At 44.9% G+C, this 14,936-nt stretch overlaps 1 protein-coding gene across 1 annotated transcript; it reads left to right on the forward strand.

Moving 5' to 3' along the window:
* The first annotated feature begins 1,841 nt into the window (after window positions 1-1,841).
* On the forward strand, window positions 1,842-14,730 carry TSEN15 (tRNA splicing endonuclease subunit 15). Its single transcript, XM_054165636.1, has 4 exons — window positions 1,842-2,030; window positions 2,949-3,030; window positions 4,604-4,739; window positions 14,317-14,730. Exons 1-4 carry the CDS (start codon window positions 1,893-1,895, stop codon window positions 14,519-14,521), a joined length of 561 nt encoding a protein of 186 aa, XP_054021611.1. The 5' UTR covers window positions 1,842-1,892; the 3' UTR covers window positions 14,522-14,730.
* The last annotated feature ends 206 nt before the right edge of the window (window positions 14,731-14,936 follow it).

Consider the following 14,936-nt stretch of genomic DNA (forward strand, 5'->3'; position numbering starts at 1 on the left):
CAGCCTTGATGCCTTCAGTGAAATCTGAAATGTTTGTTTTCTAAACAGCATCTTAATCACAAATGCACTGCTTTCAGTAGTGTCCCACAAGTAACATTCTCCTCAAAATTACTTTTCTCTCACAACTCACTTTGCTGGCTGCTTCCTGTCAGTACACAAAAGAAAAAGGCTCTCCTTACCCTGGAGAGGGGTAAACGCCTGAAACATGAGATGCTTCTTCATGCGTAAGAGAAAACAGGTAACTCAGCATCACTTCTTACTCCCAGCCACACAGCATGGGTGAATGGTTGGAAGGGTCAGGTCAACAGTTACCCTTACAATTCATGTAATTCTCACACCTTCAAATTCATATACATTTATGTACATAGACCAAGAAATCTGTATACATTTTTGACTTCTTAATTAGTGGCAAAAATTATACCCTGGTTTTGTTGGGGTTTGGTTGTGTTTGGTTTTGGTTTTTTTTTAAAAGCCAAGAACCAATCCTGCTGTGACAGAACAATTAACCACCCTGTGGTGAAATATTCTAGCTTTGAGGAAGAAACAGCTTTTTGTAGACTTAAGTCCTACAGAAATAAAATTAGACGACTTGTTTCAGCCTCCTCTAAATAACCATATCAACAGGAACAGTCCAGCTGTGAGCACTGTCTCTGGCAGTGGCATAATCCTTTGGTTTGGCAGGTAACAAGTTCTCTCAGAGGCAGCTTTCTTCTAATTTTGACTTGTTTCCAACAAAGCAGAAAACTGAGGATCCATCCTTGGTGATGAAGCATATCATATATGTAGACCTACAATAACAGACAGGTCTGTTTCCTTTCTTTTGCTGCTTCACCTCTGAGGACTCAAATCCATCAAAGTACACCACTGAGGACTCAAATCCATCCAAGTGCACCATTATTGGTGTACTGGCTGCCAAGTACACCATTATTGCCAACTCTTCTAAGAGTCTCAGAGCTTGGGTTCTTTTTGTCCTTTCTTTGCATTTACTTTGTGCCCAAGGAATTGAAGTGCTGTCTAACACAATGTTTTTTCAAGCAGGCCAACCTTATCAAAGTTGCTTGAATAAGATTGGCCACAATATGACTTCCTGTGGCTACCAATTTTTGTACTCCATACATAGAGATTAATTTTAATTAACACTTTATTATATAATAATTAAGCCTACAGATAATGGAGCTATGGTTTGGGTGGGAAGGGACCTTTAACAGCCATCTGGTTCAACAGCATGTTGCAATCATAGGGGACATCTGCAACTACAGCAGGTTCCTTAGAGCCCCATCAAGCCTGGCCTTTAATGTCTCCTGTCTGTGTTTTTAGCAGGGCTTGTTGTGACAGGACAAGATCTGATGTTTTTAAACTAAAAGAGGGAGCTTTAGACTAGAGGGAGAAATTTTTTTGACACTGAGGGTGGTAAGACATTGGCTCAGGTTGCTCAGAGAGGTGGTAGTTGCTGCATGTCTGGTGGAATTTAAAAGCTATGTAAATGTGGAGCTGAGGGCCATGTTTTAGTGGTGATCTGGCAGTGCTGGGTTAACGGTTGGACTTGATGAACTTAAAGACCTCTTCCAAGCAAAATGATTCTGCCAGAGCGAGCTGCTTCTGGCCTTCCTTTTGGACTACCTGCCTGAAATAGTTACTTGAACTCCCCAAACCCCCTTGCATAACAAGATTTTGGGATTAGGAAGAGGAAGTGCAGAAGGCTCCGCTGTGGGCAGATACAGACATCATCCTGGCCGTGAATAGGGTTAACGCAGCGCTCCTGGTCGCGGAGCTTTGGTTGGGCGAGGGGGAACGTTGTGGCCGCGGAACTGGAGCGGCAGCGCCGCAGTTGCCGGGGAGTGGTCGGCTGCGTGGCGCCGCCCGGAGCGAAGCCGCATTGCACCGGGGAGCGCATGGAGCCGGCGGCCGGCCCGGCAGAGGGGGGTTGTGGCCCGATGGAGGGGGGTACCTCCGCGGGCGGGCAGGAGCCAGGGGAACAGCAGGGCTGGGCGTGGTGGGCTGGCGGCAATTGGATGGCGAAGCACCCCACGGTAGGTCTGAACAAGCTCCCCGGCACGTCATTGCGGAGAGGGCCCAGCCCCGCTGCGGCGGGAGGCTCTCAGGCACTCGGGGTGATGCGGTCTCGCTTTCCCGCCCGTGCCCGTTGCCCCTGGCCCCTGAACGGGGTTTTCCCCTGCCATTGCTGTGAGGAGCATCCCGGGGCGTGGGGACACGTAGGTGATCGCAGGCACCCCGAGTCCGAGGGCCGAGGAAGTGGGTACCGTGCCCTCCTCGTCGTGCCCTGTCATTCCCCGCCATCCCCTGTGCTCCTCAGAAGGGGTGCTGGAAGGGGAGATTTTAATAGGTTTAGTTATATTTAGGGTGTTGAAGGGGCTCATCTCCCGAGTAGTGCCGGTGGGGATGTTGGAGAATGCTAGTTTTAGTAGGGGATGAGGCTCTAAATCTTGAAATCATGGAATCCTTTATCTTGGAAAAGACCATTAAGAATCATTTAGGTTAGAAAAGACCTTCAGGATCGTCGAGTCCAGCTGTTAATGCTGATGTGACAGCTGGGAAATGCGAGCGTCTTAAACTTTGACTCCATCTCAATGTTTAGCATACTGAAGACATAGAGGTATTTGATTTGGCTGTCATCTTATGTTGATGTACTGCAGCAAAAGTAGGTAAAATTCACAGCCCTTTCTCACAAAGCTAGATCTGTTCCAGGAATAGATGAGATTCCTCACTTACTTGTTTATTTGGCTTGCTTTTTTAAGGGCTGAAATAGCAGGAAGGAGGAAAATAGATCTCATACCATTAGAAAGCAAATCTTGCTTTTTAGTTGCCTGTTGGTCCTTGAAACCTGGTTTCAGATTTCAGTGGCAGAGATAGCTGTTCAGATTGTGGCTTTAGTCTGCATTCTTAGTACACTTCTACTTTCCTTCACTAACATTATTTTTGGGTTTCAGTTCACAGAAATGATGTCCCTTGATATATCTGACAGTGCTCAAATCTATGCTGCATTTGTGGTGTATCTGGACCTCTTAGAAGGTAATTCAGTGAAGTGGTGGAGTAGACATCCCAACAAGCGTGTTTGCCCTTGTTAAAATTTGTGCACTGAAAGGACCCTTCCTACAAAAGTCCTTGGTGTGTTTCTTGAAACTTAATGCAGTGATGGTTCTCAGAAACAGATGACGTTTTGGCACTGAAGATTCCTTTCCTGTGCCTGCCTGGACCTCTTTTGTTCAGTGGTTCTAGGGCAAAGACAATTGGCATGGGAAAAAGCAAAAGAAGCAGGGGAAGAAAAGGGTACTTAGAGTCACAGAATTGCTGGATACTAAGGGTTCGAAGGAACATCTGGAGATGATCCAGTTCACCCCCACTGCTAAAGCAGGGTCACCCACAGCAGCTTGCCCAGGATCACGCTGTCCAGGTGGGCTTGGAATCCCTCCAGGCAAAGAGACTCCACAACCTCTCTGGGCAGCCTGCCTCAGGGCTCCAGCACCCTCACACCAAAGAAGTTTTCCCTCACGTTTAAGTGAAACCTTCTGTGTTCTAGATTGTGCCCATCGCCCCTTGTTCTATGACTGGGCACCACTGAAAAGAGTCTGGCCCCATCCTCTTGCCTCCTACCCTTTAGCTCTTGCTGAGCATTGATCAGATCCCCTCTCAGTCTGCTCTTCTCTTGGCTAAACAGCCTCAGGTCTCTCAGCCTTTCCTTGTACTAGAAAGCTGAAGCTACAAGTTATGCTGGTGACAAAGTGCTCATTTGTAGCCTAATGTCCAAATTACTAAATCATAGTGTTTCACTGTGGCTGATGGCCATAGCAAATGGCTGATATGTGCCAGCCTGATTAGGATGCTGTTTTCTGGAAGGGGCAGGATTACTTGAGGAAAGAAGATGATTTGGAAATCTGGTGGCAATAATTACATCAAATGCAATGTAGTCTTCTGGTGTTTTGTAGGAGTGGAGCAGAGTTATATTTAAACATCTGCCTGTGATTCTCCCAAGCTGGCTGTATTGAAAAGGGACTGTCCCCCAGCCTAATACAAATCCTGCAGTTTCTTCGAAGGCTGATGGTTCTTGACTACAGGGAAGGGAGGGATTTTACAGGCCAGAAAGCACGTCTGTTACTGTTAACACCTCTGAAGAAAATGGCTTAATAGGTTTTAAGAGAAGGTTTCTGTAGTTCTGCAATAAAAACTTTTAACCTTATCTCTTGTAGCTAAAGGGGAAAACTGTGATTCATCATTAATCATGCTTTTAGCACCTGTTCCTTCACAGTTCAGGCTACTGATAAAATTCAAATTTGGATGACAGCTTTATGCTGCAGATGACAAAGATGGGTTTTGTCTTATTTTTGCCTTTTTGAAAGGAAGATTTGTCAACCAGATCCCTTCTCATCATCAGTGTGTAGTTCTGGAGTCAGCAGAACTACTCTCATGTGTTTTTTTAATAGGGCTGTTTCTCAGAAGGGGAACTTGACAGCTGGCTCTCGTGGGAGATGCCCAGTGAGAAGAAGGAGGGGAATATAGAACCTGCAGTGTTAAAATACCAAAACTGATATCTGAATGGTTAAAATTTGTGGTTTATGTTCTTCTCACGAACAATGCATCTTCCTAGGGAGAAACTGGCATGAAGTGAAGCACGTTGGATTAGCAGAACTGCAGCTGGTGTGCTTACACGCACGTGAGAAAGAACAGGACAGTTTCCAAGTGATGGTGCCGGTACCTGTGCACATATCCTTGAGCCATGAGAGGTGAGCATATGGTCAGTCTTTGCCTCGTGTTGCCAATAATATAAAATAAAGAAAAGATGTATTTAGCAGGCTGGTGGTGACTTGGGGAAGAGGGGAATGGGGAGGAAACAAAGGCGCATCAGAACAAAGCAATGTTTTGGCCTGTGAGCGGAGTTACTTCGGGTGCTGCACACATGCATGCGAAGTGTAGATTTGTTTCATTTTCTGAGCTGCATCAGTCTCTGCCTCTCTCTCTCTGAAAGTGGCAGGCCTTTGATGTCAGCTTCCCACAGCAGCTGGCTCCTACTGATAAACACTTCCTATTGTTCTGAAGTTGCATATGCTCTGGGAGATAACAAAGGGTATCAAAGTATGTGCTTGAAAGGCAAGGTTAGAATACAAGAGCTTCACTGCTTGCATTTTGAATGTTCTTGTGCTGCTTTTTTATAGTCTGGGAAGTCTAGCAATATTTTTTTTGGTGTCACTGGGCTTTAAAGTACCTAAAAGGAAAGAAATCCTCTGGGATCTGTCTAAGAATAAACATTTTTATTGTTGATTCTATGGCTAAGCCTGGTATGTTTGGTTTATTTTTTGTTTTGAAAGTATAATTTGGCTACTTTCAGCTGGAAATTCCTCTTATCCAGACTTCAGTGTTAACTGTCTTTTGAGCTGTGATTTTGATTTGCTTTCACAAGCACAACTGAGTTATTCTTCAGTACAGGGCAGCACAGCTCTGACTTTGTGGCATGACAGATAGTTGCAGCCTAGAAAAATTCCACTTCAGTCATCTTAGAGTCTATTTTAACTGGCCCTTCAGAGAGCAGCCTCAAACACATAGTGTGAATCACTCTCTGATAGTGGCCACCTTCTCTTGCTGGTATTTGCCATTCTGTCCTATGATCCCTCTGAAGACCTGAACTATTTCATTTGGAAGTACATTTTTCACTTTATTTTGTTCCTGCTCTTGCTGGGAGCGTGTGCTCAGAGCTGGCTTTATAGATCTTGCTTGTGTTTGCTGTTTCCTCTTGCTCTGCAGGCAGCAGCCTGCCACAGTAGTAGGTAACTAATGACTTTTGTTTAGCAGACGTGTGTTTGAGACGTGTTAAATGATGGTTTAAACTGTGCTATGGCTTTGGCTTTTTAAATTCAGGTCTTAGAAGTGAGAGAGCTGTCTGTTGCAAACAGTCTTCCATCTTAATTTTTCTATAAGAGTATATTTGTGAGGGGGAAGAAAATTACTAGATGTTGATGGATTTGAGTACTATCTTTGTGCTGAGAAAACCTCCCAGTTGCAGATAGCGGTCAGTCGCTCTTGGAGGCTTGGTCTTGCGCAGAAGGACTGTGTGATTCTAGAGTTGTAGAGACCTTCTTGCTCTCTACAACTACCTGAAAGGAGGTTGGAGCCAAGTGGGGGTTGTTCTCTTCTCCCTAGTACAAGTGATAGGATGAGAGGAAATGGCTTCAGGTTGTACCAGGGGAGGTTTAGGTCGGACGTTAGAAAAAATTTCTTCACTGAAAGGGTTCTTAAACACTGGAACAGATTCCCCAGGGATGTGGCTGAATCCCCATCCCTGGAGGTGTTCAAAAGGTGTAGAGATGTAGTGCTGAGTGACACGGTTTTGCACCAGACTTGGCAGAATTATAGAATGGTTGAACTCAGTGATTTTAAAGGTCTTTTCCTACCCAAAATGGTTCTATGATTCTGTCTCCACAGCAGAGGAAATCTGAGAGGTCTTGCAGGATGAAATGCTGAGTGTCCTTGAGCTTCTCTGCATGTGTGTGCAAGGGAGACAGTGCATTCATGGTTCAAACTAGATTTTAGGTGGGAAAAGAAGGCAGCAAATTAGGATATGGGATCTTTAGGAAGTTATAGCCATGTGCTGAGTTGCGCTTGCTTAAAGTAGTAGCTTTCCACCTAGGCTGGAAAGTTTGATTCGCAGCATTGAATCAATGCCAGCAAGTATGTTCTAATTGGTTTTAAATGACAGTACAATATTGCACTGCGTGTGTGTCCTATCTTTCACTGTTTCATTGGAGCTTTTCATTTGGAGCCCCTGACCTTGTTTGTACTGTGGTGATACTGTTTGCTCTGCTTCTGGCAGCAGCACGGATGGAATCCATTACTGGAAGGATGTGAAGCAGGGAGTGAATGTGTCACGTTGATTGAAAGTACAGTCTGTGACTGGGTTTTGCTACAGAGCAGCTACATAGAGCATGTTGTCACCAAAAGGAGCTGAATACTGGGCTTTGATGCCAGGTGAGTCCATAAAAGCCTGTATGTGCTCGATAGCCGTGGATGTTGTCAGTCAGGAAGATCGTGTACACTTGAATTTGTGTTACTGGATGTGCATGTGCGTGCTTGGAATTTCATTAGCAGGTCACCACTGCTCAGAGAGGCTTGGTCTGTCTTTGGAGAGAAAGGACAGCATCAACAGCTGCTTTACTGGAACAGCAGGCAAAAAACAGGGAGTGTGGACAGTAACTGAATCTCAAAGTGACAGGCCAAAGGGTCCTGTCAAGGTCTGAGGGCTTCAAACTGGAAGAAACTGGATTTAGATTAGATGTTAGGAAGAAATGCTTCCCCATGAGGCATTGGAACAGGTTGCCTAGAGGTATTAGGGAGGCTCCAAGCCTAGAAGGTTTCAAAGGCAGACTGGTCTAGAAGAAGGTGTTTCTGTACATGGCAGGGTGGTTGGAACTAGATGATCTTTAAGGTCTGTTCCCGCCCAAACTATTCTATGATCCTCTGAAAGTTAAACACTGTAGAGGGAGGCCATTAAAAGGCATCATACAGAAGGAGCTGGAAACAATATCAGAGTGCTGCTGCCTCTCTGTTTTGACAGTGATGAATGTGTTGTTGTGATTGTTGATGGCAAGAGGCTTGTTATGTTTCTGACATCTTCAATGCCATTTTCTCACTTGGCTTCCCAAGCTGAAGGTAGACAGGACAGCTTTCATACCTGACTGCTTTTCTTTTTTGTTCAAAGCGATGCTAAAGGTAGGGGAAGAAGTGTAAGTACATCTCCATGTTGAAAGTAATTCATTGAAAGGGGTTGGGAAGGTTAAAATGTTCTGTCCTCGTTGCTGGGCCTGGAAATGAGCTAATGGCAAAAGCAGCATTTATGGGCAGCATGTTCTTCCTTAAGCAGCAAGGTCTGGGTAGGGGCTGCAGGGGTGGCTTTCCAAGCCACTTCAGTCAAGCTCTGCCTTCACAGGTGTCTCATGAAGGTTCCTGCTCGGCTGATGCACAGAGGAATGTGTCCTTAAACGGACATAGGCAAGTTGCAGTGGAAATTACCAGCAGGACACCTAAGCACATGATAAATATGCGTGCCCTACAGAAAAAAAAACACAATAAAATAATCTGCTCAGTGTTTTTTAGCCTATTATAAGGGTTCCATCATGACCAGTTTCTGCATGACAGTTAACTGCTTAAGGCAAAAGCTGTTCTGCTTACTCAGCTCGCTGTCCACTTCTACAAACAACTTCTGGAAGCTGATCTTCCTGCTCTGACAGTGCAAGGCTGTGCAGGAACTCACTGGCTCACAAAATCACAAGGGCTGGAGCAAGTTGACCACCGATGCAAACAGTAGTCTGACCCAGTTTGAGAAGTGGCTTTGTGCTCTCTGTGAGTGTATGCTCTTCAAATGAAGAGTGCTGAATCTTCTGTGAGGAAAGACCTGGAGGATAAGATGCACAACAACCCCATGCAACACTACAGGCCTGGGAAGAATGTCTGGAAAGCTGCCCAGTAGAGAAAGACTGTGTTCCAGTTTGTGCCCATTGTCCCTTGATCTATCATGGGGCACCACTGAAAAGAGTCTGGCCCCATCCTTTTGACCTTACTTTCTCCCAATATCCAATTAAACCTCCCCTGGTGCAACTTGATGCTCCTTTTCTTGCTCCTCAGCTCTTCTGCTCTAAGCATCATTTGAGTTTACTCTGGTGTATCTTGTAGAATGTAGCTAAATTCTAATTCCTCTTGGTTTTTTTCCACAATTTGTCTTTTCTTTTTCAACTTCCATGGAGAAAAGGCCTTCATATACCTTGGGCTCTCAATTCCTTTTCCTGATTAGTGAGCCATGTGGAGGTTTTTTTGTTGTTCTTTTGTTGGGTTTTTTCCTTCTCTTTTTCTTCCCTTTTTTTGTTTGTTTGATGAGGTTTTTGTTTGTTTGTTTGTTTTTCCCCATTACAAAAATTATAGAATCATAGAATCATTAAGATTGGAAAAGTCCTCTGAAATCATCAGGTCCAACCTTCTACCCAACATCTTTATGACCAGTGTACCATGTCCTAAAGTGCCACATCTACTCTTTTGCTTTTTTAAACACCTCCAGGGATGGGGACTCCACCACCTCACTGGGCAGCCTGATCCAATGCCCAACCACTCTTTCAGTGCAGAAATTCTTCCTAAACCTCCCTGGTGCAGCTTGAGGCTATTTCCTCTTGTCTTACTGTTAATTACTTGGGAGAAGAGGCCAACACCAGCCTCACTCCAACCTCCTTTCAAGTCACTGTAGAGAGCAATAAGGTCTCCTCTCAGCGTTCTCCTCTTCAGGCTAAGCAATGCCAGCTCCCTCAGCCTGGCCTCATAAAACATGCTCTCCTAACTCCTCACCGAGTTTGTTGCTCTGAACAACATGAGTTTCTTCCAGCATCCCATGTTCCTGTAGTTTGGAAATAAATCCCATGATCTAATGGTGTCCAAGTACACCTTCCCACCACCACATGCTTCTTCCTGTGTATTTCAAGGCACTGAGTTCATCTAGCTGCAGGGCAGGCAGCAGTGTCTGGAGCAGTGTTACTGATGGTGAGCCATGCTGTGCTGTTTCTGTAATGCTGACTAAATTCAAGGTATTGTGCTTTGCAGGAGGTTTCCTCTGCCTTGGTTCTCCTGTCACGGGGCCTGTCTGGTACAATGACGTGCTCCGATGCACAGAGTAATGATCTGTGTGTAGCGGTACAGAGACCAACTTGTGTTGCCTCTCCAGCCCTGCCTTGATGGAGGGGAGGGAGCTGTTGGGGCTGGCCAAGCCTGCAATGAATTATTCATCCAAGTATAAAGGGCAGATTGAAAGCCTTTGGCTTTTCTGGTGGGGAAGGCAGGAGTTCCATTTCGGCTCAATGGAGCACTATGCAACCTCCATAAAACCACCCGGAGCTTTCAGTGCTTCTGCTGCTTCTCAGAGGTGCCTGCCTGGGATTTGTCACTGAAATACTCTTTTGTTCAACACAAAGCTTACTGTCCATGTTGTCTTTCCTTTCTGATTCTGTTCTCTTTTAGTTTTTGGACAAGCCACAGTTGCCTGAAGTTCACTGCTCAGATGCCTGTTCCTTTCTCTGGAGCAAAAAGGACATTGTTATTTTAGGTCATTAGGAAGCACAGTACAAATTTGTGATGTGTTGAAGGCCCTTCTAGTACAAAAGTCTTTTGTTAATAAAAAATTAAGATGGGGGGAAGATGGAAATTTTTCCTCTTTTATATGGATTGTTTGTTTTTAACAAATCTGATGGTACAGATTCCCTCTCTTCTCATGTTTGACACTTCCACAAACATCAAACCCATTTTTACTTCAGCAAAAGCCATTGTTTATAACTGGCATCACTTGCATGGTGTAGCAGATGTTCTGCTCAGTAAGGACCATTACCACAGGGACTGAAGTCAGCTAGCTCTGGGGGGAGGTGGCAAGATATGGACTTCTTGCTTAGGACTTCATTTTAATCACGGAATGCAGCTGGTGGGTGAGATTGGCTGCTGGGAAGGCTGTGTCACCTGGAATAAAGGCTTCTTACTGTGGTTAGGAGGTCAAACATGGATTCCTTTGAATTTCAGAAGGCCAAGAACACTTCCTTTATCTTTTAAAAAAAATCTTTCTTTTTAAAAATCTTTTTTATAGTTTAAAAATCTTTTTTTAATATTTTAAAAATATTTTTTTATATTTTTTTTTAAAATAGTGTCAGATACATTAAAGGATTAAAAATACTCAACCTTCCCTGCAACACTTCATCTTTTTGCTCAGGGCAGGTAGCAAGTCCAGTGAAATCAGCCCCAAGCCAGATGTTCTCTGACTCCTTCTCTGAAATGCTGTGGAGAAACTCTCGTGGACAGGCTGGATGCAGAGGCTGACAGTGATGCCTTCAGGGGAGGAGAGGAAGCACAGGCATCTGTATCAGACTTCCTGAATTCCAAAGCTTATTCTTTTGAAAGAATATTTATTTATTTTGTTTCTCACTACTCTACAGATGTGCTGCCTTGTGCCTTGGCCAGTTGTGGTATGCATGAATGAGAACTCTTCTGGGGCTGCCTGAGTTGAGCAAAGGGGGAAGAGGAGAATCTTGCATTTACAGTTGTAATTCTTTATGGTGGAAAATGTTGGGCTTTGTGGACAGCAGATCATCCTGAGTGGGTCTTTGTGTTCTTTACATAAAGCCTGATACTTAGCCTCCCTAAAAATAAGTCAGTGATGTCCCAAAACCTCATTAATCTGTTGGCAGGACCTGACCACTTTGGGGATCACGGTGCATCTTCTGAGTCTAAGTGCTAAATGTGGGGAAATAAAGGTTCAAATATCTGTGCTTGACAGTATAAGAGGAAATTGGGTGATGGGAAATCTGGATTTAAGGCCTCTCCGTTACATCCACCTCCCTAATAGGGCAGGAAGAGAGATGGTGACACTTGTAATGAAAATATGAAGGAGATTCTGCCCTGACTGAGTGCAGACCACTGCCAGAGTCTGCTTCCAGATAGGGAATTATCCACCTTCAACACAAGCTGGGTTTCTTTAGGGCCCAAAGTGTCTCTCAAGGATAGCTGTGCCTTTTTATTTGACTGTTAGTTGTCATTTCTATTTTAAATTCCTAGGAGAAAGAGATAAATTAATACCCACTGCTTCAAAAAAGGTATGGATAATTCTTTCCTCCCTGAGTCTCTGACAGCAGTCTGGCCTGACCACTGGCAACTTACTCAGAGCTTCCTCCAGACATACCAGGTTGTGACAAGTGGATCCTTATTCTGTGCATGTGTAGCATGTCTGAAAAGACATCTAGAATCCTTTTCCCCAGGCCCTTGTCACCTGCCAGAACTATGGTAAAACATTGTGGTGCATTCAGCAGAGTGTGACTAGAAGGTTGAGGGAAGTTCTCCTTCCCCCTCTACTCTGGCCTAATGAGGCCATATCTGGAGTCATGGTTCCAGTTTTGGGCTCCCCAGTTCAGAGGATACAGGGAAATACTGGAGGGAGTCCAGTGTAGGGCTACACAGATTTTGAAGGAACTGGAGCATCTCTGTGAGGAGGAAAGGCTGAGAGACCTGAGGATGTTTACCCTGGAGAAGAGCAGCCTGAGAGGGTACCTGATCGATGCTGATCAATAAAGGGTGGTGGACAAACAGATGGGGTCAGACTTGTGTCAGTGGTGCCCAGCAGCAATAAGCACAAACTGGAACCTAGGACATTCCATCTGAACAGGAGGAAGAACTTTGGTGTGAGGGTGCTGGAGCCCTGGAGCAGGCTGCCCAGAGAGGCCATGGAGTCTATTTGTCTGGAGAGGTTCTAAACCCACATGGACATTGTGATCCTGGGCAAGCTGCTGTGAGTGACCCTGCTGGAGCAGGAAGGTTGGATTAGTGCATTCACTGGAAGGCCTTGCCATTTTTGAGGCATCACTCATAGTGTTCCTTTCTTATTGCAGAGCATCTCCATCCATGAATTACCTACAGCTTTGGAGAGAAGGCTTTGGTTTACAGTCTCCTCAATGCAGTACACAAGTGCACCTAGTGTTCCTACAGCAAGGCACCTGCCCAGAAAATGTGCAGACAAAGCAGTGCCAAGGTGGCAGGGAGCAGAGAAGTTAATGTCACGTTGCTTGAAATATGAGTCTTTTGCAGGTGTCTTTCTTCTTCTGCAGTCTGTCTTTGCTCATTTGTTCTCATTATGAAATGTGCTGATGGTAGGAAGACCAGAACATGTCTTTTCCCAGCCTTAGTATCTGTCTTGCCTGGAATGATTGTGTATTGTATTGCCTTTCCTTGCACTGTATAATGGGCCAGCAGTGAAAGGAGAAGGGAAGGCACTACTGCAGTTGTTAGGCAAGTTGAATTATGAGCAGTTCAGAACACAGATGGACACTTCAGAGGGTCACAGACTTAACAGCAAAGGCTTTCCAGGCTGCTGCTTCTTCTCTGCTGCTTTCCATTTGGGTTTTATTAAGGGATCAAAGAGGTTTGGAAGGAAGATCATGATTAAGGTTTGAAAGCTGATGTGCTTAGAAAGAGGCTGATTTTCAGCTACAGGGCCCAGCTTCAGAAATGCATATTTTCTGGTGGATGAGATCTGAAGGGTGATTTTTCCCTCTGCATGGCTGACTTCTTCTTGGAGAATAACTTGTCCTGGCAGTCCCAGGTGAGCTCTCTCACACCCAACCTTTAGGTGAAGGAAGCAGTGTTGTCCTCAGCTCTGAACTGAAAAGCAACTGGCATGTTATTCTTCAAATAAGCTGAATAGGAAAAATTGCATAACTTTGCCTTGAATTTTTAAGGAGGATGTTATTTATGCTGACTGCCTTGAAGAAGATTACTCTTGTGGCTTCTAGTCTAGACAGGGAGGTAGAGAAACCTGGCTTTGGTTCCTGGGTCTTCCACCGTCTGTACTGTAGCACAGAGACTGGAATATTTGTCTCTAGAAATGGAGCATGTCTGAATTATCTTGTTCTCTAATTGACTACCACGTGTTACTTAAATGGATTATTATTTTAAGGTAATGGAAATTAGAGATTATAGATTGCCGTGCTATGGTCGTGGTGGGTGAAGGATGGACAGGGCTCATGCACAGTAGAACACCTAAGGAGAGCTTACAGTCATAGAATCATAGTCTAATTTGGGTTGGAAGGGACATTAAAGTTCATTGAGTTCCAACCCCCATGACATGGGCAGGGACACTTCCAACTAGACCAGGTTGCTCAAGGTCACTTCCAGCCTGGCTTTGAACACTTTCAGGCTTGGAGCCTCCACACCTTCTCTGGGCAACCTGTTCCAGTACCTCACCACCCTCATGGGGAAGAATTTCTTCCTAATCTCTAAATCGAGCTGCTTCCAATTTGAAGCCATTACTCGTCATCCTGTCACTCCATGCCTTTGTAAAAAGTCCTTCTCCAGCTATCCTGGTGGCCTCCTTCAAATACTGGAAGGCTGCTCTAAAGTTTCCCTGGAGCCTTCTCTTCTCCAGGCTGACCAACCCCAAGATGCGCTGAGCTGTTCCCGGCAGAGATGTACAGAAGAGAGTCTATTTGTGTAAGATTCTTTGTTATTTGGATTTGTTGCTTTGATTATATGAATTTGCATCTTTATTGGAACAGAAATCACAGAATAATTTTCACTGGAAAAGACCTCTAAGATTGTTGAGTCCAACCATTATCTCACTCACACCAAGTCTGGTGTTAAACCATGTCCCTCAGCATCACCTCTTTGCTTTTTTCTTCAGTGAAGACAAACGTGCAAAATAAAGCCAGCCTGAACACAAATAGCAGTGGTGCACTTCTGCCTCTGTGCCATCCTTAGGTGGTTGTGGTGGACTCCTTTCTAACCAGCTGTTTGCTCTTGCAGGATCAGAGAAATCCTGAGGAAGGCATCCCTCCCACAGGACGACCCTGACACCCCGCTGTCAGTTACTTTGGCCATAGTTGAGTCAGATTCCACAACAGTCTACTACAAAGTGACTGATGGCTTTGTGCTACCAGATCCTCCTGACGCCGCCGAAGAGGCCAACAATAAACAGTGGAGGAAGAAAAGAAAGAAGCTTTTCAAATGATCAAGGCAAACGGACTTCTCTTGAACTGCTGTCCTCAAACCTAGGCAAACCCAGGAGAGGAGATGAGGGCTGTGCTGAAGGCTGCCCTCTGTACCTCGAGCTTCTGTTCAGTGAGTGCAGCTGCGCTGTAATGAAATGCCACTTAAAGCCTGCCATGGGTCACACTTTGGGACAGATTGCTCCTGACTAATAAATACACTTGTGAGATACTTCCAAAGCTTGTGTCTCCTTTCTGTCTGCTCAGGTACACAATTAGCATGAGCAACTCTCTGATATTGTCCCTTACAGTAGTGCTGTTTTTTTCATCTGTTACTAGTAACATTTCTCACTGCTGTCTATCACCACAGATCTTTTATCCAACTAGCTCCTCAGGCATGAGCTGACATGGGACCTTCGGTAGCTGGCACCAACTCGG

This window comes from Dryobates pubescens, chromosome 11, assembly GCF_014839835.1.
Source record: "Dryobates pubescens isolate bDryPub1 chromosome 11, bDryPub1.pri, whole genome shotgun sequence".
Lineage (NCBI taxonomy): Eukaryota > Metazoa > Chordata > Aves > Piciformes > Picidae > Dryobates > Dryobates pubescens.

Bases quoted from the DNA above. Each gene is read 5' to 3' on its own strand.
- TSEN15 (XM_054165636.1), top strand. From the start codon at position 1,893: ATGGAGCCGGCGGCCGGCCCGGCAGAGGGGGGTTGTGGCCCGATGGAG. The intron at 2,031-2,948 runs GTAGGTCTGAAC...TTTGGGTTTCAG, and splicing joins GGATGGCGAAGCACCCCACG to TTCACAGAAATGATGTCCCT. The intron at 3,031-4,603 runs GTAATTCAGTGA...GCATCTTCCTAG, and splicing joins GTATCTGGACCTCTTAGAAG to GGAGAAACTGGCATGAAGTG.